Source organism: Austrofundulus limnaeus, unplaced genomic scaffold (genome assembly GCF_001266775.1).
Source record: "Austrofundulus limnaeus strain Quisiro unplaced genomic scaffold, Austrofundulus_limnaeus-1.0 Scaffold110, whole genome shotgun sequence".
NCBI classification, from domain to species: Eukaryota; Metazoa; Chordata; class Actinopteri; order Cyprinodontiformes; family Rivulidae; genus Austrofundulus; species Austrofundulus limnaeus.
In genome coordinates, this window is record NW_013952512.1 from 785,945 (window position 1) to 809,948 (window position 24,004).

General features: G+C 39.1%; 4 protein-coding genes across 6 annotated transcripts; 2 read left to right on the forward strand and 2 right to left on the reverse strand.

Moving 5' to 3' along the window:
* Positions 1-1,141: 1,141 nt before the first annotated feature.
* LOC106521497 (olfactory receptor 52Z1-like) lies at positions 1,142-2,107 on the forward strand. The gene has a single exon (XM_014014084.1). It carries the CDS (start codon positions 1,142-1,144, stop codon positions 2,105-2,107), a length of 966 nt encoding a protein of 321 aa, XP_013869538.1.
* Positions 2,108-4,169: 2,062 nt separating this feature from the next.
* LOC106521503 (olfactory receptor 52B2-like) lies at positions 4,170-5,163 on the forward strand. Its single transcript, XM_014014090.1, has one exon. It carries the CDS (start codon positions 4,170-4,172, stop codon positions 5,151-5,153), a length of 984 nt encoding a protein of 327 aa, XP_013869544.1. The 3' UTR covers positions 5,154-5,163.
* A 1,085-nt stretch (positions 5,164-6,248) lies between these two features.
* Positions 6,249-20,195, reverse strand: LOC106521519 (protocadherin Fat 4). 3 transcript variants are annotated; one of them, XM_014014126.1, is made up of 18 exons: positions 20,157-20,195; positions 19,945-19,996; positions 19,716-19,809; positions 19,349-19,583; positions 18,806-19,147; positions 16,174-17,087; positions 15,929-16,103; positions 15,657-15,837; positions 15,238-15,488; positions 10,817-15,139; positions 10,628-10,729; positions 9,589-9,890; positions 9,413-9,498; positions 9,135-9,314; positions 8,898-9,025; positions 8,443-8,660; positions 8,080-8,338; positions 6,249-7,989 (listed from the first exon to the last, which is right to left on the reverse strand). In XM_014014126.1, the coding sequence occupies exons 3-18, from the start codon at positions 19,767-19,769 to the stop codon at positions 6,593-6,595; spliced, it is 9,147 nt and encodes a 3,048-aa protein (XP_013869580.1). In that variant the 5' UTR covers positions 19,770-19,809; positions 19,945-19,996; positions 20,157-20,195; the 3' UTR covers positions 6,249-6,592. The 3 variants fall into 3 exon arrangements, with proteins under 3 accessions (XP_013869580.1, XP_013869579.1, XP_013869578.1); XM_014014125.1 differs by having other exon boundaries at positions 19,716-19,835; positions 20,157-20,186; XM_014014124.1 differs by lacking the exon at positions 20,157-20,195 and having other exon boundaries at positions 19,716-20,070.
* A 772-nt stretch (positions 20,196-20,967) lies between these two features.
* hmgb1b (high mobility group box 1b) lies at positions 20,968-23,543 on the reverse strand. The gene is made up of 5 exons (XM_014014127.1): positions 23,436-23,543; positions 22,175-22,330; positions 21,918-22,063; positions 21,640-21,814; positions 20,968-21,532 (listed from the first exon to the last, which is right to left on the reverse strand). Exons 2-5 carry the CDS (start codon positions 22,319-22,321, stop codon positions 21,404-21,406), a joined length of 597 nt encoding a protein of 198 aa, XP_013869581.1. The 5' UTR covers positions 22,322-22,330; positions 23,436-23,543; the 3' UTR covers positions 20,968-21,403.
* Between the last annotated feature and the right edge of the window lie 461 nt (positions 23,544-24,004).

The window sequence follows — 24,004 nt, forward strand, 5'->3', positions numbered from 1 at the left end:
GTCCTGTGTTTTGTTGGTGTATATTTAATATAATCCTAATCGCTATTTCAGTCTTTCTATCTTTCTAATTTCTTCTCTCTCTGTTTTTCTCTCTCTCTATTTTCTCTTCACAAAAAAATGCAATTAAATTATTATTTTAGAGTATGCCCTTCCTTTTATGCATATTTTTCATACAGATATGTTAAAGCAAACATTTTTTGTTTACTCTATTTGTCTGCTTGAGAAAGAAATGAATAAATTGCATCAGCATTTGCTTTGATTTGATACTCAATKTTTWTTKTTTGTTTTTTCTCCCCATTTAGTCTTTTGAATTTTTCACTGTAKAACTCCTGTAACCTTTGTAAAAATGTGATGGCAGTATAGTAAGATATACTGTATAAGGCCTTTTCAAAAATCTAATTCTTCTTCTGCATTTGAAGAAAATATAAATGTGTCAAAGTTGGCATCTCTAAAAGGCTGGAAATACCTTAACAAATGGAGGAAAAGACAACACAGCCTTCAACTTCATTTATCCTGCATTCATTTCTCCCCAGGGCAACCTGTGGCCATTTATTAATCATTGCCAACTGCACACCTGTGTGTAAATCCACCCACAACAGGAAGTCAACAACAAAACCCACAATAGGATTCAACAATATTCCAACATTTAGGTAACTGATGCTTGAACAGTTTGACGTGCAAAAAGATCAAAGTTTTGTTACAAACTTGACAAAAGCCTCTCAAGACATAACCTATCAACTTAAAATGCTTCAGAATGTTTTTTTTTCTCTAATGTGCAGAGAAATAATGATTCCAAAATTATTAAAATATGTAAACATGGAATGTGAGACAGGAGAAAGCTTTTGGGAAATCTTCTCATTAGGGATCCTTCTGTTTGCATAAACTAAAATAACACAAGGTGCTCAGCACATATTAGGTGACAGCATAGTGAGGTGTTTCAGTTTGCTTCAGAAAGATGGTTTGTTTTACTGCTGCTGCACAGAAAACACTCTGCTGCTTATTTGTGTTTCATGTTCTGTGCTTTTGTTGATGTGGTTGACGTAGTAAAAGGTGTAAAATTTATAACACATTTGTATTTTTTTCCAGAGTTACCACATTTTGGTAATTTTCYGTTTATTTGTTCTTGTCGTGAATTCAGGTGATGATGATGAACACTAGTGTGACGAGTGTAAAATATTTTTTCATCCTTGGATTCCCTGGACTTCTGCCAGAGTATTACGGGCCTGTCTCAGCTCTGCTTTTTCTGCTTTACTTGGCTATAGCTGCAGGAAATATTTTTATTTTAGTGTTTGTCAGATCTGAACGGTCTCTTCACAAACCAACGTATGATATTTTCTGTCATTTGGCATTAAGTGATTTCATGTTTGGGACTGTAACTCTACCAAAGATCATATCAAAATACTGGTTTAATGACAGCATTATTTCATTTTACAGCTGTTTTGCACAAATGTACTTTGTTCACTTTTTAGGTGCGGCTCATTCTTTCATTCTAATGGTGATGGCTCTTGATCGGTTTACTGCAATCTGTGCTCCGCTGCGTTACACCTCACTTTTCACCAATAACACAGTTTCTGTGCTGTGTGGAGTCTCATGGCTTCTACCAATGTCTTTTATGTTTGGTGTTGTTTTTGATGCTTTGAGACTTCCGTTTTGTAACTTAAATATAATTGTTCAGTGCTACTGTGATCAAATGTCAATAATAAGCCTTGGATGTGATGATATAAGTACTTCTATGCTCCTGGGATTGGTTCTTTCCATGTTGAGTTTGTTATTACCTCTGGGTTTTATCATTGTATCTTATTTTGTTATTATTGTTGTAGTTTTAAGAATCTCTTCCCCCGAAAGTCGTGTTAGGGCTCTGTCCACCTGCACACCACAACTTATCATCACATGTGTGTACTATTTACCAAGATGTTTTATGTACTTGGCAAATTTTGTAGGTTATACTTTCAGTTCCTCAGTTCGAATTGTTGTTATAATGTTGTACAGTATTTTACCAGCTGCTGTTAACCCATTGATCTACTGTTTGAAAACAAAAGATATWAAGGAMAACTTACAATTGAAGCTACAGCWAAGAAAAATTGATATTACCACAAAATCTGGTTAAAAGTAAAATTATTTTAGATAGATTTTATTGGCACTGAATGCCATTTTGAGATTATTCAACACCCCTGTTACTTGTGGTGTGTTGAAGCAATGCTTAAACTTTTCATAATGCAAGCTTCAGATGTTGACTGTGAACATATTGGTTTTACTCCAATTTTGTACATGTGTGAGATTTAGGAAATTATATATATATATATATATATATATATATATAGATTCAAACATAACTGACCGCTGCGTGTGCACCACCGTGTTACGTCACGGCGCAAAACAACATTAAAGGAAAAAAAGGATAAAAGGACAAGAGGATTGGCAGGCCATTACAACATATAATCAGTCAGTGATCTGATCAAACCTGTGATCAAACTCCCAGTTCTCGGATCAACCACAAACCCCTCAAATCTAATGATCATTTGGTTTTAGTGGTCCCCAGGTTCCGTCTGGGTCTCCCAGGTGTTCAGGCTTGTTGTAGCCTCTGAATTGTGTAACCAGCTGCATCTACATTTTGCCCAGGCATCAACTTTTGAGTTTTAACTCRCATCTTAAAAACACACTGTATTTATTGGCTTTTAATGGTGTTTGAGTGTTGACTTATTTGGTTTTATTGAATGAACGCAGCGTCTGCTGTAAAGCGGACGCTGTACCGGTCCKTCRTGGTGAAGAGAGAGCTGAGTCAGAAAGCGAAGCTCTCGATTTACCGGTTGATCTACGTTCCTACCCTCATCTATGGTCATGAGCTTTGGGTCATGACCGAAAGAACGAGTTTCCGGATACAAGCGGCCGAAATGGGTTTCCTCCAAAGGGTGGCTGGGGGTGAGAAGCTCTGTCATCCGGGAGGGACTCAGAGTAGAGCCGCTGCTCCTCCACGTCGAGAGGAGCCAGTTGAGGTGGCTCGGGCATCTGGTAAGGATGCCTCCTGGACACCTCCCTGGTGAGGTATTCCGGGCACGTACCACCGGGAGGAGGCCCCGAGGAAGACCCAGGACACGCTGGAGGGACTATGTCTCTCGRCTGGCCTGGGAACGCCTTGGAGTTCCCCCGGAGGAGCTGGAAGAAGTGGCTGGGGTGAGGGAGGTCTGGGCCTCCCTTCTGAAGCTGCTGCCCCCGCGACCCGACCCCTGATAGGTGGAAGAAAATGGATGAATGGCCTCATTTTTACTTGTGTTTTAATTGTTTTCGTCCTTTGAACTATAGCATACTGTATAGAGCATGATCTTTGTTTTTAGCTGGTTGTTTAAACGTTACATTTTCCTATTATTGTTTAAAGAGGAAATATTATGTATTTTCCAGGAACACTGTTCAGTTCTATGTAACAAYCAATATGTTTCCTTCAGTTGTTATGAAAAWGCTCTATGTATCAAAAATAAATYTGACATCATACCCTCCTACCATTTTGGACACTCCCACTTCAGCACGCCTTCACAACAAAGCTTCAGGACAGAGGTGCTCTGTGGGGCAGAAACAGACTTAGCTCCAGGAAGKAGCTTTGTACAAATAGGCGGTGCTTTGTACCAGCAAGCATTTTGGCAACTCCACGCAGCTACCACAGGAGATTCAAGGATTTCTCAAGCATGTATGAATGAATCAAAGCAACACTCGGATTATTTTTTTAATGAGGAAATTCTGTCATATGATATAAAGCAAAATAAAATAAAATAAAAAAGTTCATTTTGCATAATACCCTCTACCACCACCACCACCCCTTTAAGATGACTGAAAGTGTTTGAAGTGAAAAACAAAACTTTGAGTTTGTAAGTTGGTTCCCGTGAGTTTTCCGCCCCACACTTCATTACTCCTGACTTTCCTGGAAAGCTATAAATAAAGTGGTGAGATTCTGACATGCTGCATTATCATTATGTTACTTGGAGGAGCTCAGACTTTGTCAGAAGTGCAAAGGTGAGATGGTGTGCAGAGCAAAATGAATGATTTGTTGTTTATTGATTTGAAAGGTACAATAATAACGTTAATAGTAAAGTGTTCTTTTCTGAGCTTATTTTGTGGTTTCAAATGAAGGTTAATTGTACTTTATGTGTTTGCATGTTTTTTTTGTTGAACATGTGATCATGAAATACACAAATATTACAACTGTAACAGACTTCAAAATAATTGGATTCCCTGGACTGCCACCAGAGTACTATGGACTGGTGTCTTTTATTCTCTTTGTTGTTTTTCTTGCTATTTTGTTGGGGAATCTTTTTATTATAGTTGTTATCATAAGTGAGAGGACTCTCCACAAATCGACATATTTGATCTTTTTTCACCTTGCAATGTCAGACATCCTTTTTGGCACGGTAACTCTCCCAAAGATCATTGCCAGATATTGGTGGAACGATATGCTTTCTTCATTTAGAGCATGTTTCACACAGATGTATTTTATCCATTCTTTGGGAGCCATCCACTCTCTGATTTTTCTGATGATGGCATTGGACCGCTTTGTTGCCATATGGTTTCCATTCAAATATCCCACTTTATTCACAAACACAGTCATTTCTGTTGCTTGTAGCTTGTGTTGGGTTTTTACGTTTATACGAATGATGGGGATAGTGCTTCATGCATCAACTCTGCCTTACTGTGACCGGAACACTGTCATGCAGTGCTTCTGTGATCTTGTATCTGTTACTGATCTGGGATGTGGGAGTGATGTTGCGTATGTGAAATGGGTTGCGTTTGCAAATGCTATGATCACTCTTTTAGTTCCCTTAACTTTTATTATTGTTTCCTATTTTTCTATCATCATAGCTGTCCTGAAAATGTCTCTCAAAGATAGGCACAACAAGGTGCTGTCCACCTGTGGTCCTCAGCTCTTTGTAACCTGCCTTTACTATTTGCCCCGATGTTTTATTTATATTACTAACAATTTGGGATTTAAATTTAGCCTTGATGCTGGTGTAATCATAACGATGCTGTACAGCCTCATACCTGCTACAGTTAATCCAGTCATATATTGTTTCAAGACCATGGAAATAAAACAGGCTTTGATGCGAAGATTCATGAATAGGAAAATAAGTACTGTATTAAAAAGTGACTGTAAGCAAAATATCAGTTAGAACAATACATATGTTGTGATGCAAATTTACATTATTTTCAAGTTTTGTATAATTTGTTTACATAAAAAGAATATGTCAAATGTATTATTTATAAGGAGTCGATCATTTCTCTCTGCTTAAATTTGCTTTAGTTTGGACTTCTGTAAATGCTGTTTCAGTGCTTTATTTAAATAATTTAAAAAGCTGAATAAAACTGACACAGATGAATTTCTCCTCAGACAAACTTTACTGTGATCATTTGATTTGAAGCCTCATTTCTGATTACTAAAATATGTCTTTAATATTTAAAACTGGATTTATTTACACCAGAATGTAAAAAGAAAATACTTCTGTAAAATGAAAATAACTGTTTTTATTCTGTAATAAAATAATAATTTTAAAATGTATCTCTGTTGTTGAAACTTTGCATTGAAAAGTTTTAAACTCACATTAGAAATGTAATAAATCTGAACTGTATGTTGCTCTAAAAGGATCTTCGTATGTTCGGATAGAAAAATGCATCTTTAAATGTAATCGAGTTATTCCACTTTTCGTTTCCCTAAATCTGACCACTGGGTGGAGTTAAACCATCGGCTTATTTCTGAACAGCTTTCCTGTAAACCATAAAAGATAAAAATAGTTCCTGTTTAAGTTGTTGCTTGAATTAGACTAAGATTTATTTCAACAAAAATTTAAAAAAAATAAATATTTTTTCCCTGGAGCCAGTCATTAGTCAGACAACTTCATTAGCCTTAATGCCCCCCTCACCCCATCATTCACTTCAAAATTATATAGTTATTTATATAGTTATTAAATGATTAATTATTTGTTTAATGAGTTGTATTGTTTTAAATAATCTAATGCCACATTAAATATTTTGTTCAAAACATTGATATCAATGTGACCACAATTTTTCTGCCTTCAACAAATTTTTCTAAAGATTGCCGGTGTGCAAGTTTTAACAGGTATTAGAAGGCACAGTCTCATTATTAGTTTTAACAGGCTTCCAAACTGATTTCAAGATTATTTTCATGATTTTTTAAAGTTTTAATGGTATTTAACCAAGTTAATTTTGGATTAGATATCAATATCAATATCACACAGAAATACAAAATGCTTGATTAAAAGTTTTAATTTATTGTACAAACAGAAAGGGATATTCATATTCTACGTATCTATACTACAGTTAAAACAAACATTTCAGTTGTGTAACTTTTGCTGCTTCTTGGCCTGGATTTCCTTGAAAAGAGGTTTTGGATTTCAGTGGGACTTTCCTGGATTAATAAAGTTAAAAAAAACCACTAATATGTTTCATGAATGAACTTTTGTTTTCAGACTACTGCTCATTTAACAGGTGAAATAGTCCAGCAGTCCAGCAGCTAAAAATGAACAGAGGTGCATCTTAAAATAGCTAAATGCAAGAAATAAACTAATAGGTCAATTTACACTACTGAGACAAACTAAATAATTTCTTCATCATCGCTCTGCACGTCCCAGCTGGGACTAGAGTTGATGGGTAAACGAGCAATATCATCAAAAACAGGTGCATAGCTGCTAAAAGGCAGCTGCGTAGTTAAAATAGTTTCAAACTGCTCAAACACAATGGAGGAAATATTGTCAGTTTCATCCTGACCTGCAGTGGAAGGAGAGGTTTGTTTAAAAAATCTGTTGACGGGCAAAAAGCCTTCCTGCCTAAAGTCGCTCTCTGAATGGTCATGCATACGTTTCTTATCAGTGATGATAGAAAACTGTCCGTAATCTGAATCAGAGCATGTAAGGGTGCTGTCTGTTTCACACTCTGATGAAGTCTCCGTAATCACAGTGGACTTGCCGGGTCCAGGTTTCAGGGAGGCTTGTTGTGAAGACGGAAAAGGAGCACTTAGTTTGCTTATCTCTTCCCAACTCAGGCCTTGTGTCGGCTCCAGGAGCTCTGCTTGTGGAAACCGTTTTAAATGACAAGGCGGCGTCTGCTGGAGCTGCTCGGGGTCCAGCCTGCACAACAGCTGTTCGCTCAGGGAGGCGACGCTCTGTGGCTTTGCAGGGGGGGTTTCTTCACTCGAGCCATCTTTCTTAAATCTGGCCAGCAGCGTTCTCAGATCTCCCCACTGTTTCGAAGCACTTTTCACATGTTTCGCACTGCAGAGCTGCGTGTGCCAGCTGAGTTTCGCCAAGCTGTTGTCCGGGTGAAACGTGCTACAGATGCTGCCGATCTCATAATACTCCAGCTCACTTGGTAGCATCGGCTGTGCACACGACACACTAGCGTCAGAATAAAACTTCTCACTTGACTTCTGCTGGTTTGCACTTAGCGGATCACGATGTTTCTGTTTTCCATTCAACACGGCATCTGCAAGAGCTTGGTTGTCATCAAAACAAAAAGTTATGTTTGCTGTTCCTTGCTCTGTTTTCTGGGGGAAGGTCTCAGCTTTCAGCCTTGCATCTCGCTGTCTGACTCTGTACAGGCCCACGCCCGCACACGTCCCCGCCGTCACCAGAATGGAGATGAGAGGCAAAACCACGGCTATGAGCCACGCAGGCCGGCTGTGTTTTGCTTCGTAGCATTCTTCGTGGGTTGTAAAGATGCAGATATCACAGAAATGATCAGAGACGTTCTTCAAACAGACGCAGGATGTGTTTCGAACAGCTGCTCCACACGCCCACGGGTCTGAACAATGCGAGAGACATGTCCCCCCGCCCGTACCTTCCTCAGAACAAGGCGAGGAGTGGCACACATCTGGAGAGCTGCAGCTGGACTGTGTCAAACTCGAGCTCGGCCAGACCTCTACCGTGAAGCTGTGTCCGCTGACGGGCAGAGAGTGACCGTTCACGTTAAAATACTGCACACATCCGCTGAACCCTGGTGCAAGAAGGATGCAGACATGCTCAATCGAACCAAAAAACCAAAAAAACTTAAAATAATAATAATAAATTTAAGGCATCAGCTCACCTGATTGTTGGAGCTTTATTCCCTGTTTTGGAGCTGCACCAAGAATGAACCTGTCTACATTAACAGCAGAGAGCTCCATGCTTCGCCCAGAGATGTTCAACAGGCTTTTATCATTCACCGACAGGAAGGTGTCAGCTCCTTGGCTGGATAAGGTCACGATGTGCCAGAGTTCATCAGCAACCAAAACCTCCACAGTGAACTCTGACAGGTGTCCTGACTGAGTGTCCTCAAAAATGTACACGGGCTTTTTGTCTCTTATCTGAAAACAAATTTTTGAAATTTAAAAAAAATTATAATAAATAACTTTTTTATGTTAATTACATTGAGATGCATCATTTAAATAGTTAAACACATCATACTAACCGTAAGCATAATGTATTCTGTCTGTCCAACAACAGAGAGTAAAACTCCATCATGTTTGGTTTTGAACTTGATGTTAATCACAGTTTGGTCTCTAACATTAATCTCCTTTTCTTTATCCACCAGTTTTTTAAGCAGGTAATCTCTTTTGAATCTCTCCTTAATGACGTATTCAATGTAGTCTTGCTCATCCAGTTTCAGTGCAAAATCTTCTGACATTTCTGTTTCAAAGAGGAAGAAATTTTTGATTAGTAACAACCATTCCTTTATTATAAAGCCTATCTCTCTCTAGCTGAATTTCAGACAGTATGTAAGGACACTGACTGTGAAAATTACAAAAATATATCAATTTTTGTTGAGAATAGATTCTTCACATAATTTTTTGAATGAAGGTTTCTGTAATTAGGACATAAAATTGTTAGTTTTAAAGTAATAAATATCTCATTAAATATATTCACCTGCAGCACAGTTACTCCCAGTAAAAGGATGTTTGCACTCACAAAGATGATAAGACCAAAGGTCTTGACACACACCCCCGTTCTGACACGGGACACTACTGCATCCCGACGTTGTTGTTCGAGGACATCTCAGAGTAAAAACAATGTTTATATCGGGACATGAATAAAACAGATACAATACACTTACAATAAAGGCGCTTTTATGTGTTAATGAGGTCCAAAAGAAAAGAATCCTACCTGTTATAAACATTGTAGATTGCAAGGCCTGCTGAAGGTTTCAGCAGCATTCCGTTGATGTTAATGTTTCTTAAACACCCGACAAAGTCGTGAGTTTGTATTTGGTTAGGATGCTGCAAAATTATCTGAGCATTCCTCAGTCCTCCAAGCGTCATGTTAGTGTTACCAACATCAAGTGTCCTGGTACATGGAAGTATAGAAGAAAGATAAAGTGAATTGAGTTAGAGCTGTTTATTCAAGGCCATAAAAATAGATGAAACGTTATCAGTATTTAGCACCTCTCTGACAGACTCGCGTCACTCTTTGAAAAACAAAACTCATTGTTCTCAACATCTGTGCAGTTGTCCACAAGCAAAGACCCCATCTGTTAAAATAGAAAAAGAGACTTAAAAACTGTTCTTTTCCCATGTGGAAACTGATGTCAGGTTTGTGAATGAATATAGTTAAAGCTCACATTGCCAATCCTCTTGACAGTGACGCTGTGAAACTGCCCATCTGCAACCTGTTTGTATGTCTTCAGCCTCACAGGCCCCGAGCCAAGGTCGTAAGACAAAAGTATGGTCCCGTCAAGTATCTCCAGTGCAAAGAACTCCCTGCTGGATGATGCTCCAGGATTGTAGAGGAGGAGGGAGTTCCTCTGCACTGTTGCAAACTCAAATGAGATTAAATTAGTCCTGCGATCCAGAGGTGAAAACTCCATGAAGGAAAGCTCTTCAAAGCCGTAACTGTGTTCCTCACAATGAACTCCGCTGACTCCTATAAGTATGAATGGATCAGGGAGGAAGGAAAAGTTCAAAGAATACAGGGTCAAGTTACAAGGAAGAATTGTCCATCCATTATCTACTCCTACTTCTTTCTCCCAGGGTTCACTGGTGCCCATATCCAGCAGACACTGTGCGAGGGGCAGGGTACACCCTGGACAGGTCACAAGTTCATCACAGGACCACACATAGAGACAAACAACCATTCACTCTCTCACACCTAGGGAAAATTTAGAGTTACCAATTAACCTAACAGTCATGCTTTTGGTGTGTGGGAAGACGAAGGGCCAGGAGAGAACCCACGCATGCAGAGAACATGTAAACTCTACCCAAAAAGGTCCCAAGCCAGGATTTGATCCAGTGGCCTTATTGTTGAGAGCATCAGCTCTACCAACTGAGCCACTGTGCCACCTCAGGCCTTCCTTTTGGAATAATTGTAATATTTTAAAATCTGTCTTTAAATTTGAAAAATAGAGTAACGTGGCAGGCAATTTTGCAACAGCGCAGGCAAACTAAGCAACTGCCTAGGGACCCAAGCTGACCTGGGGCTCCCAGACAATAATCGTTATATCTTAAATGCAACCAAAACTGTGTGAGTGCCCCTTTATATATGGTGTTAAATTCAGGAAAGTGCTATTACATAAATTAAAATTTACGTCATTTTAAGTTATTTTTACTTTTACTTATTTATTTTAAGAACATTATATACAGTACCTCTGGTATTTGTCTTACCAAAAGGACAGCTACAGAAAAATCCTTTCTGTAGGTTGATGCAGGTGCCCTGAACACAAGGTGTTGATCTGCATTGATCTATAACCTCTTGACACTTTTCCCCTGAAAAAAAAAAAAAAAAAAAAAAAWCAATTGAAAATTAAGAGAGATACTGTTTTCTTTTCAAACAATATGTTGTTTTTTTCTTACCTTCAAATCCAGGCACACATTGACAATAATACCCATCCTGTGATTGAACACACGTTCCACCATTTTGGCACTTCACCTTCAGGCATTCATCAGCATCAGCAGAGCAGAAAGAGCCAGAGAAGCCACTCTGACAGTGACAGTAAAAACTTCCAGCGGTATTCTCACATGTACTGTTGTTCTCACATGGAATCCCCTCACATTCATCGATGTCATCTTCACACAGCGAACCGGTGAATCCAACTGGACAGGTGCAATTAAAAATCTCTTTCTGTGGTGACACAAAGATGACAGCCGTGCTTTCCAGGACAGCAGCTCCCTGGCTGATGTAAATGTTTTTGTTGCATGATGCCCTGTTCTGGCAGGGGTTGGTGAGACATGGGTCACTGGTGATGTGAGAAATTGTCACATTGCTCTGAGCTTCCAATAGCTTTTTATGTCCAGCTGAGATACTACTCGCTACCTCTCTGCTAAGATACTGTCCGTTGTAGTTTTTTACAGCAGCCAACAGAAGGATTCCATTACTGACATGTTTGATTCCAAAAACATGAGTCTTTGAGGCCTGTAGGTTGAACAGACTGTCCAGAGCTTTTACAAACCTCAAATACTTATTAGATAAGAACTCTTCCATTGAAGATGATGACATGTAGAATAATATACAACTGTCTACAGATGCGTTAGTAAAACCTTTATAGTTAATGTATATGCTGTTGTTAACGGGGAAGTGAAGCTGATCAGTAGCTTCAATGGTGATGTTAAATGTGGCCTCGCCTTGAAAGGGCAACGACCACAGCTCACATGTACCATTGAGTATCGAAAACATATTTGTCGGCCCACTTTTAATGGCACAAGTAAATGTATCAGACTCATCGGGATCCTCGGGATGCACATTGCCAATCATGCCCCCCTTAAAAGAACTTCCAAAATATTTCACTTCAATGAAGATATTTCTTGGCAACGGAGGGTTGTCATTTTCATCCACCACCTTGATGTGAAGCGTGGTTGTTGAAGACAGCGGCAAAGGAAGCCCTGCATCGCTAACCACCACCAGGACTCGATATTCAGAGCTGTCTTCCCGATCAATACTTTGTGTGGTGAGTAAAACTCCATCAGGAGTGAGTAAAAAAGCACTAGACTCTGACAAATTGTATAACCTGTAGATAAAAGGACCTTGATTTGGGGGTAAATCGGAATCCGATGCGTTTAATCTGACGACTACAGTGCCTTCGGGTTGATTTTCCTTCACTTGAGCCTCAGTTGATGTGAGTCGTGGGGCATTATCATTAATATCTCCAATGGTCACAATGACATTTGTAGTCCCGGTGGCTGGTGGAGAGCCATTATCAGTGGCTGTAACAGTGAGGTTAAAAACTGGCCAGAGTTCTCGGTCGAGTGATGAATTTACTGAAATGATACCTTTAAGTGGATCAATAGAAAAAGAGGATTTTGTGTTTCCACTTTCAATGGTGAAGAAGAATCGATTCCAGTCCGGTATGTAATCTTGATCCAGAGCACTCACAGTTAGCACAGATGTCCCAACTGGGCTGTCTTCTGTAACATTTACAAAGTAGCATGTAGAGGTGAATGAAGGTGCATCATTGATGTCATTTACATTAATATGGACTAATGCCTCATCTACATTTCTCCCAGTTATAATACCAGAATTCTTTGCAAGAACTTTAAAAACTACATGGCTGTTGCCTCGATTCCTCAAACTTGCACTTGTGTGTATTTCTCCAGAAAGCTGGTCAATGTCAAAGCCTGTATTTTTGCCATGGCCAAACATCAAATAAAGCACCAGACCTTCAGGGCCTCGGTCATCATCAGTGGCTGTCACTTTCCCTACAGTTGTTCCAACGGGCACATTCTTAAACACTGAAAAGTTAAAAGTCGTTTTCAAAAATGTTGGAATGAATTCATTGACATCTAAAACCTGGACGACAACATATGCCAAGCCAAATAATGTGTTCCTGCCTGTGTTTGAGGCTTTGATTGTTAAATCAAAAAGCTGCTCTTGCTCATAATCAAACACATCCAAAGTAGTTACAGTCCCATTTTTTGGATCTATTGCAAATTTATCCACATAGCCAGCAATAAGAGAGTACGATATGTGTGCATTTATCCCCGAGTCCATATCTGTGGCCTTTGCATCTAAAACAGTTGTTCCAATTTGTGAGTTTTCAAGAACTGAAACTGCAAACTCAGATGATGAAAACACAGGAGGATTGTCATTTACATCCATTATTATCACTGTAACATTTACCCAAGCAGTTTTAGAGAACCATCCACCATCTGTGGCTTTGATTTGTAAATTATAAATTCGTTCCTTTTCAAAGTCAAGCTCTCTGGTGAGTGTAAGCAGCCCAGAGACTTCACCAACAGAGAGTGGTAAGTGTTGATTTTGAGTCGAAATGAAGTACCTAATTGCACCGTTGGGACCATAATCCCCATCCTCTGCTTGAATTTTCCCAGCCACTGATCCAACAGGTAAATCCTCAGGAATAGAGAAAGTAACATCTGGTTCAAGGAAGCTTGGAGAAAATGTGTTCCTTCCAGTAATTTCAAAAATGATTTCAGTTTTTGATGTCAAAGGAGGAAATCCTTTATCTCTGACCTCTACTAATAAATTTAGAAACAGGTTTTCTGATAAAGTTTCATTTAAGAATGCCTTCCCACTGTCTGCTTGAATCCAAAAGAAATTAGATGCATTACCGCCACTCACATTAAACTCGATGCTTGTGCTGCTGTTAACATCTAGATCTGTTGCCGTAAACCTTATCACCTCAGATCCCACAGGCAGGTCGAATGGAATAGCAACAAGGGGTTGGAAAGAAAGAAATATTGGAGGGTGATGGTTATATGGTTCTAATCTCACTGTGACAGTAACATTACTGTTCGGAGGGTGTGTGCCACAATCATAAGCAAGAACTGTAAAGTTGTATATTTCAAAAGCAGTACCACGTAAAAGCAGCGGCTGCTTTGTATAAATCTCACCAGAAGAAGAATTCACCCAAAACATTTCATTTGGAGGGTCAACAACATATAAAATTTCACCATTTTGCCCAATGTCTAGATCTGAAGCAAGAACTTGCAAAATAAAAATCTCTTTATCATCCGTCTCAGCAAGGACAGCTGTATAAAAATCGTGTAAAAATACTGGTCTATTATCATTGACATCTGAAATTACGATGTTGACATCAGTGCTTATACTCCACATTGAATCATTTGCACTAACTTTAAAGACATAGTGATCCTTTTCTTCCCTGTCCAAAGGCCCTTTGACAATAATGTACCCAGTGCTGGAGTAAATTTCAAAAGGCATGTTCTCAGTTTGGTCATGTATATAATAACTGATTGCTGCATTATAGTCAGCATCATCATCGGTTGCGGTTACTTTTAAAACTGTGTGTCCTACAGAGGCATCTTCTGGCACCTCTGCAAGAAAAATCTGTGTAAAACGAGGCACATTATCATTCCTGTCTAAAACACTAATAATAACTGTTGCTTTGGCTTGATGCAGAGGGTTATCAAGCTCCAAAGCCTCAATTCCTAAACTGAACACAGGGATGGTTTCTCTATCTAGACTTGAAGTGGTTTGCAGTAAACCATTTTCAGGATCAAGTGTGAAAAACTCAGTATTCCCTTCTAATATGTTGTATCGTATTGTGCTATAATTGGGAGAATCTGCATCGACGGCAAGAACATCACACACCACCGTTGGTGGGGAGTTCTCAAGAACCTCACACCTGTATTCATCTTGAGTGAACTCTGGGAAGTTATCATTTACATCAGTAATATTTATAAGAATTTCTGAAAATGATGAGTATGGAGGTAAGCCTGAGTCTCTGGCTTCAATTAACAAAGAAAATTCCTTTTTGTTTTCATAATCTAGAGGGTTCTCCACCGTCAGTGTTCCACCTAATTGGTCTATGTAAAACATGTCTTCAAAGTTTCCAGAGGCAATGAAAAAAGAAACAGGTTCAGCTCTGATGCTTACTGCAGAGACCATAGCCACCAGTGTTCCTACTGGCAGATCCTCAGACAGGGAATAACTCAAAACATCCACAGTCATCTCAGGAAAGTCGGAAATGTTCTGAAACTTGATACTGATAGTAGTTATGTCAAATTTGGTGTTTTCTCCAGCATCCTCGACATACACATTGATAGTAATATCGTCTGTGTTCCACAGTAAACCTGAAGTGAATACAGTGCCGCTGTTTGGGTCAATGGAAAATAGGTCCGAACTTTGTCCATATATTGAAAAATGCAGTTGTGCATTCATGTCTATGTCTCCATCCACTGCTCTCACTGCACAAACAACTGAGCCTGTAAAAAAAGAACGAAAAAAAAAATCATAAAAATAGAAAATCTAATCTTAGTCTCAAGGACTGTACCTGAACTGTCACAAGGAAGTAAAATCTCACCTGGAGCTAATTCAATGGGCACATAGGCTATATAGGGGGTGTTCATGAACTGAGGCCAGTGGTCATTTATGTCACCAACAAGCACAGTAACAAGCACAGAGCTTGACAGAGGCTCAGTGGGATGCATATCACTTCCTATCACTGTCAATGTATAAATGGCTACCATCTCTCTGTCCAGGAAATCCACTGTAAACAGCTCTCCAGATATTTCCTCAATAGCAAAAGGTGCATCGAGATTTTCCATAAAATACCTAATTTAGAGGGGAGAAATGGTACTTTTAATACAGAATGTGGTAAATGACTAACACAAAATATACTAAAGTACTGTACTGCATTATCTTCAAGTTTATATGAGTAGGGAAAACGACATGTTGGTTATTATCTTTTATTTCATGTGTCTTTCTTGTGTGACATTTTACCTTACTTCTCCACTCATGCCTTCATCAGCATCGGATGCAGTTATCATTGCAAACACTGTGCCTATTGGACTGTCCTCAGACACAATGGTGTTGTACACATCTTCTGTAAACTCTGGATAGTTATCATTGACATCATCCACAATGATATGCAGGGTCAAAGTGCCAGTTAGAGATGGAAAACCTTTCAAAAAACAAAATGGCATTCACTATCAAGCTGATTTTAATGTTTAAAGAAGTAGTTAAATCAACATGTGAAGTCTGACTTGAATTACCCGAATCAACAGCAGTGATGGTGACAATATATAATGATTCCCTTTCCTTGTCTAGGCTGTGTAAAATCTGGAAAGTGCCATCAGGAGTGATGGAAAACAAGTCATCATGATTTCCTGATTGTATAAAGTAGGTCAGCTGACTGTTGATCCCCAAATCTTCATCCAAGGCTGAAACCTGGTCCAAAACAATTAAAAATAAGCCTAGCAGGTACAACCTAAAATATGAACTAGAGATCTAGCAGTACCTGTTGCGTTAGCTGAGATAGTTCATCCTCATTCTCCCTGACATGAATGATGAGTCTTTCTGGGGAAAACCAGGGTGTGAAGTCATTGATGTCCAGCACTGTGATGCTGATAGTGACAGTGGCAGATCTGGGTGGGCTCCCTCGATCCACAGCTGTTATAATTAAGAGGTAGTTTGAATCCTTTTCTCTGTCAAGTCGATCCATGACTGTGACAACACCTCGAACTGTGTCCACCACAAATGGACCAGCCGGGCTCAACATGTACCGCACTTGTCCATTTGGCCCTGTATCTTGATCGTGAGCCTGAACCTGAAACAGGCTCGTTCCCCTGGAGATATCCTCTCTGACCGACAAGCTGTAGTTTCTTTGGAAGAACTCAGGGTCGTTATCATTTATGTCTTCAACATACACTGTCAAATTCATTGTGGTTTCCATTCGAGGTGAACCCATGTCAGTAGCTGTGACCATAATAGTCAGCGACTCGACAGTTTCTCTGTCCAGTATCTCTTCCAGGTATATGTTTCCACTTGTGTTGTTGATGCTGAATATTCCACTTGAAGAGTTGCTCAAAAAGTACAAAACCTTTGCATTGGATCCTGCATCTTCATCATCTGCGTGTAAAGTCATTATAACAGAATGTAATGCAGTGTCCTCTGGTATGGACACACTTTTGGCAGACACAAACAATGGAGCATTGTCATTGACATCTTCAACAAGGACCAAAACATGTGCCGTGCTGGTGAGCTGTAGAGACGTGGGCTGGACACAGTCATTGGCTGTTACAGTCAAATTATAGGATGGTTGACTTTCTCTATCCAGCTCTTTGTTCAGGCATAAACTACCTGTTGGTTGTATTAAGAAGATACCCAGCTTATCACCACTGGCCACTCTCAGTTCCACTTTGCCGCTGTCACCTAGAGGAGATAAAATGGTACATATCTGCATTCAATCCAACCAGGATACTCATAACACTTTACACAATCTGTGCCCTTATTTACCCATTCACACAGTACTTTACAAAGATAGAACTAGACAGTGGTGGACAGTAACAAAGTACTTTTACTTTATTACTGTAATTAAGTACATTTTTTGAGTATCTTTACTTTACTTGAGTAGTTATTTATTTGGGAACTTTTTACTTTTACTCCACTACATTTCAAAGACAAATATTGTACTTTTTACTCCACTACATTTCTAGGAAGCTTGTCGTTACTCGTTCCTTTTTGATCAGCATAGCTTTATAATCCGCTGTAAAAAAAAAATCTGTTGTTCCGGTTTTTCTTTTCATGAAATGCAATTGGCCACAAGCTATGTTCGTCACAAAGGTAACCAATCACATGCGTAGCTTATAGCCTACGTCACACTCATTAACTCTCGGTAGCGGAGCGCGCGCTCCCATCACTTTACTTTCATTTCAAGCAGAACCAGACAAAATAAGAAGATGCAATGGAGACCACTGAGGAAACGCAAGGAGAGAAACCAGCACACCCATGGCCGTATCTCAGTTCAATGTTCGAGGTTTTAGGACTTAAAAATAATACGTATCAGTTCAAATGTCTTCTCTGTTTACCACGGGTAAAGTATTCCATTCTCGGTCCTCCACAGTCACCATTAAATATTCCATTGGAGAAATCTTGTATATACACGCATGTTCACAACTGCTCACAAACAGGTGCTCTGATCCGGGGGGTTCTGACTGGTCACTGAGTGTGTATATATGTCTGTGTGTATATACTGACAATATTTATGAATGTAGGCATGTATGTATGTATGTATGTAAATCTTTATATATGTATGGGTATGTGTATATATTTATATATGCCCTCCATGTATTTATCCATTTATTTTTCAGGTGAGCGGACAGATGTTGGGTGTGTGGTCCTGTGTTTTGTTGGTGTATATTTAATATACTTCTATTTCAATCTTTCTATCTTTCTAATTACTTCTCTCTCTGTTTTTATCTCTGTCTCTATTTTCTCTTCACTTAAAAAAAGTCACTGATGATGAATAAATAAACTAAATAAACTAATATTTAGTTTAGTTTTCTACTGAAGTGACAAGAAAAAGAAAAGAAAAAAGAAAATGTAATTTGTACTTTTACTTTGTACTTAAGTACTTTAAAATGCATGTACTTCTGAATACTTAAGTATTTTCAAAAGTGAGTACTTTAGTACTTTTACTTGAGTAGATTTTTGACTGAGTAACTTTTACTTGTAGTGGAGTAGATTTGACCATGAGTATCAATACTTTTACTCAAGTACTAGAGTTGAGTACTTTGTCCACCACTGGAACTAGACAAATCATTCTAAAGAGACTAATCAGTGCTTTAAATCCCACTCATACACCGGGACAGTGGGGCAGTAGGGGTTCAGTGTCTTGCCCAGGGACACTTTGACATGTGACTGAAAAGCGGTGGAATGGAACAGCCAACTTTCTCATTGGAGGTCAACTCCCCATAACCACTCAGCCACATGTGTCCCAGAAAAGACATAATATAAGCACCTGGTTTAGTTAAAGGTTTGGAGGACACTAAAATGTCAACTTTTCTATTTCAAAATAGTAACCTAAGCACAAATTCAAATGCTTTCAGTAGAATTTTGTAGAGTGGTGATAAATTCCGTTATCCGCTTACCATGATCGTTATCTGATACGTTTAACGACAGGAAGCAAGTGCCCACTTGTGTGTCCTCCAGCAGCAACACAGAGAAGTGGCTCAGACTAAAAGCAGGAGGGTTGTCGTTCACATCCAGCACATTGAAGTACACCCTGTCACTGGATACCTGCAAGTCCCCCTGCTTCGCCTCCACTGTGAGAATGTAGAATCTTTGGGTTTCAAAGTCCAGGCTGCGGGATAATAGGAACTCCCCTGAGATGGGGCTGAGGAGGAATAGATTCTCCCCATCGTCCTCCTGAACTGAGTATGTGATAGGCGTGAGACCCTCAAACTGTGTTTCCACCTTTCCCACAACAGTTCCTGCCAACACAGGAGACCATGTATAATTATTACTGGTATAATTACTGGGTGAACTAATTATGGCAGAATAGAGAAGACATCTGACAATCAATACAAAACAAACAACTAATAATTGTATGATAAATTTAGATAAAATAAGTATTTGATAGTTGTCAACAAACATGCTGTGTAAATGTGCTTACAAGTGAGGAAATGACAAACCTGGCACTGTGTCTTCTTTTACTTGAAATGAATAAACAGTTCTGGACAAAGCCATCTGGGTTTGCCATCTGTTTTGTGAGTGTGATCTGACTGGGCCATGCTCGACATCAACGGATGCATTAAACCAGAAGGGAAGCATATGTTGCCCTTCAACTGTATCTGCAAACTCACGCCCAGTACTTTGATTCCTCGAGTTTCCAAATAAAGGGTCATCACATGAGACAGGAACAAAAAGCTGAGAAAAGAAGATTCCCTTATTCAGCTAATTTAAATGTAGTTTTAAAATGACATAAAAATACATTTTGTCCTAAATGTCTGATTAGGTTATACATTTAATCACAATAAATGATTGAATAGATCAACTTACCACAACAGGTAGTAATAAAGCTAAGTATTTCCTCGGTTGTCCATTAAATTCCATTATAAGGTTTTTATCTGGAGAATGTTATTCCTAGTCATGACTGCAAAAACAAGTCAGTAATTGATCCTAAGTAAATAAAAACAAATGCAGCATGAAATAATGAAGTCTGGAAAGTGCAGTGTGGTTCCAAATATAACAAACTGAAAAACCTATGAACTGTATTTGTAGCGATCACCTCTCTCTTCAGCAGGTCTTCCAGAAAGGCATGCCTCCACTCTAAGCAAATTCTTTGGCAAGTCAAAAAAAAGTTTCAAAATAAATCAGCTTAAATTTTTTCATTTTGTGATTACAACACATTTACCAGTCGCTTTACTTTTGTTTTGTAATGTAAAAATTTGCATTTTTAAAAAATGAACCATGAGAAGGAAAAAAACCAACATATCCTACCACAAACTTGATTCCACTTGCTTTATTTTCTCTTTGTAGAGTTTGAAGCTGCCATTGCTCTGTCTGCAGCGCGGCATGTGAGAAAAGGGCATTCATTCAGAGGAAAATGTGTGATGTGTTTAGGGGATGGGCTTCACTCTGAACCACAGGTCTTAAGACAGCTCACATTAAATTGAGTGTAGCAAAACCAGTTTTCAGAGCAAATGTTATACAAATAAAGATGACTTTAAGGACAAACTTAGGCTATTAGGAATATGCAGGATTAGCCTGTAATCACTGAAAGGAGGCGGTTGTGTACTTTTTTGCATGCCTTTGAGAAAGGGAGTTTTTGTACTGCTGAAAAACATCCAATAAACAGACGTGTGAACCCACTTTAAGTGATTGTGAGGCCACTGTGACTGAGGTGGTCTCCAGTTACAGCAAGGCAACTCAAAACCAGAAACGACAAAAAGGTCACGCTTTTAACTCCAAGTACACACGACACAAAAAGTACTTATCTTCTTAACAGCATTTAAAAATGTTGTGACATTAACGATACAAAATTACTTATTGCTCCGTAACAAGACCCTTTGCTCACATTTTACTGCTTAAAAATAATTCTTTCAAAACATCATTAAATATCTAAGGACCTTTTGATTAAGGTTTTGTGTTGCTTGTATTGTAGTCTGGTAGATAAGTTTTGTATTTCCTGACCTAAAAGTAAATGTCAGCTTTTAAGCTTATGTGGAAAGTTGACTTCATAAAAGCGCCACCTGCTGGATGTAGTTTGAATTTTGTATAATTGTAAAGACTGTAAAATAAAAGACAAACACATTAAAAAAAACTTTTATTGAAGACATTCTTGAATGTCAACAGCTGCATTTGATATTAGAGTGGTATTCAAACAACAATAAAAAGACAGTTGGACAGCACATACAAAAATAATTTTCAAAACAAAAAATACACTACCAACTTAGAAAACTCATTTTTGAGTTGTAACACCTAAAGACTAGTTACTTTCATACTGATATGTAGTCTTTCTAAATAGTTATACAGTATGGCAGGAATAAAGAACTACCACTAGAAAAAGTTGAAACTTAGGATATGTAGTGTTACCTTTACAAAAAAAGGGAGATTAACACTGTACATCATAAAAACATTAAATATACATGTTTCTTGTTCAATTGGACGTTTGATTCAAGATACTGAACTGAGTACATTAAGATTATATGGCATAAACAAAACTTCAGGTCCCATCTTGATGCATTCTACTCATCATCTTCCTCCTCCTCTTCTTCCTCATCCTCCTCTCCCTCCTCCTCTTCCTCGTCGTCGTCATCAGCTGCAGCAGCGGATGCTGAATCTACTTTGCCCTTTGTGCGGTACGCCACAATATCCTGTAGAGAGTATGAGATGTTTATGTTCACAACAAATAACAACTATTCCACTGATCCTTACAAATGACGAATCGAGGTCAACAGATTTCTAGCTAATAGCCACTCACTTTGTCGTACTTCTCCTTCAACTTGGAAGCCTTCTTTTCATACGGCTGCTTTTCTTCTGCAGATAAGCTGTTCCACATCTCGCCAAGCTTCTTTGCGGTGTCTCCGATGGAAAGGCCGGGATTCTCACCCTTTACCTTGGGCCGAAAGTCAGCACAGAAAATAAAGAAAGCAGACCTGCGAAGACAAAATGTTGCAGTTTAGTGTACCATTAGAGATGTATGATTGAGTGTAAAATGGAATGAACAACCCAGGAGGGATTTGACGTTATGGTACATACGGCGGTCTCTTGGGAGCATTAGGGTCCTTAAATCGCTTCTTCTTCTGACCCTTAGGGGGCACATAGTTCTTCATTTCCTTCTCATAGCGCACCTTGTCTTGTTTGGCCATATCTTCAAACTTGCCCTTCTCTTTTGGTGACATAGTCTTTGGGAAAACAATAAAATAAAAAACGATTTTATTTTAATAGATGCAACTTGAAGCAAAAATAATGAGTTTAGAAGAGGAAAAAATAATAACAGATTTATTTTTTTTTACCTTCCATCTCTCAGAGCATTTTTTGGAGAATTCTGAAAAGTTGACAGAAGCATCAGGGTGCTTCTTCTTATGCTCCTCCCGGCATGTTTGCACAAAATAGGCATAAGAGGACATTTTGCCCCTCGGCTTCTTTGGATCCTTCACCATCTTGGCTTACTAGAAAGGGAGGGGGAAAAAATCATTAACTGTCTATGTCCTGGTTGAGTCCTGCGACAATATGCAAATTTCTCTGTCCTCAACCGTCTGCCTCCTGCTTTGTGAGTCCCATCTATTGTTTAAACAGGGAGGAGGAGGAGGAGGGGGGTGTCTGGGGGGTGACAGATGATCCATTGTATCAGGAGGCTAGCATGAGGCTCCTAAAAACATTTAACCACGTTAATTTACTGTTTTAGTTCCAGCTGTTATCCTAAGTGTTACACCAGTAACCTGATGAAAACTGTTAACTGCATTATTTTTATCGTCTCCGGATGACAGGGTGCTGGCTTGTGGTTGTAAATGAATACATTAGCAACACAATCCGCCTCCTTTTGATTGTTAGCTAGCTGTTAGCCATTATGGCTTCGCTCCTGCTTTGTGTCCTCTTAGCATTAGCAATGAGCTAATGCTAAGCATATCATGAGACGATCATTAAAATGGCTGATTAGACTTGCTAACAATAGCGAGTTTTTTTTCCCCCTCCTTTTTTTTTTTTAAACAACCTCTCCGGCCTTTATCGCTTTCCGCCCCGTCATAAATATATAACTTTTACGAGTTGCTCTCGTTAATTGTAAATATTTACGTTAAAAGTTTGCTTGACTTTAATGCGCAGTGTCAGAGAAAGATGCTCGCCTTGTCTCCTTGCAGGCGGGCTGCCTCAGCACCAGTCAGCGTTAACACTTAACTAGCTAGCGTTAGCATTAGCATTAGCATGCAAAACAACATAATGGGAAAGCACAGCCAGCCACATGTATCGTCAGGCTAGCCTACAACTTAACGCCACTCCGTCAGCTGGTTGCATTTAAGATGACGTCGCTAACCCAAGAGAAAAAGCTAGTAAATATGCTATTGGATATGCTACCCTTTGTATTGGTTAGCAGCAGCTAATGCGTAGTCAACTTAGCGGGGCAACATTAAACACTACGATCATTAGCATCCCAATTAAACTCAGCTCGTGGCAAAACATATACAATGTGATGTATTATCGTCCAGAACCCACGCTAACCCAATTGCAACATTCCTATGTAGTAATGGTGGATTTGTTTGTATGATAAAGGCTGCTTACCCCTCCGGACAGCTGTACGTCTCAAACAATGGGACGAGGAGCACCGTCGCTGCGCGCTCTTTTGGCTGTGGGGATTCGTCAATGTTTTTCCGGTGTACTGGGCTCCGGCTGTCGGACATTGCCTGCCGCCAACTTCTTGGAGCATCTCATTGGACACGGTCTGTTTCGGTCCGTCCTACTTGGAACACGGTTGGTTGTCCCACACACAACGGAGCGAGGGCGCCAAACCTGAAGTTTGGATGTCTGAAAAGAAACGAGGCAAATTACTGTGAACTGTGTCAGTAAAGAGCAAAGTAGTTCTTTTTTATCAAAAACTTAAAGTGTTAGCCAATTCAGCATTATAGGCCTGGATATTTGAGAAGAGTTTGTAAGAAAAAAAAAAAAGCATTGTCACTGATGCAGCCTATATTAATTTCTGATTAATTTATTTACTTAATTTGATCCCTGTTTCAATTTTTTTAACCAAATGGATCAAAATTACTGTGAACTGTGTCAGTAAAGAGCAAAGTAGTTCTTTTTTATCAAAAACTTAAAGTGTTAGCCAATTCAGCATTATAGGCCTGGATATT

Bases quoted from the DNA above. Each gene is read 5' to 3' on its own strand.
- LOC106521519 (XM_014014126.1), bottom strand. From the start codon at position 19,769: ATGGAATTTAATGGACAACCGAGGAAATACTTAGCTTTATTACTACCT. The intron at 19,584-19,715 runs GTAAGTTGATCT...TTCTTTTCTCAG, and splicing joins CTTTATTACTACCTGTTGTG to CTTTTTGTTCCTGTCTCATG. The intron at 15,140-15,237 runs GTGAGATTTTAC...CTTTTTTTACAG, and splicing joins GCCCATTGAATTAGCTCCAG to GCTCAGTTGTTTGTGCAGTG.
- hmgb1b (XM_014014127.1), bottom strand. From the start codon at position 22,321: ATGGTGAAGGATCCAAAGAAGCCGAGGGGCAAAATGTCCTCTTATGCC. The intron at 22,064-22,174 runs GTAAAAAAAAAT...GTTTTCCCAAAG, and splicing joins AATGCTCTGAGAGATGGAAG to ACTATGTCACCAAAAGAGAA. The intron at 21,815-21,917 runs GTATGTACCATA...TTGTCTTCGCAG, and splicing joins AATGCTCCCAAGAGACCGCC to GTCTGCTTTCTTTATTTTCT.
- LOC106521503 (XM_014014090.1), top strand. From the start codon at position 4,170: ATGAAATACACAAATATTACAACTGTAACAGACTTCAAAATAATTGGA.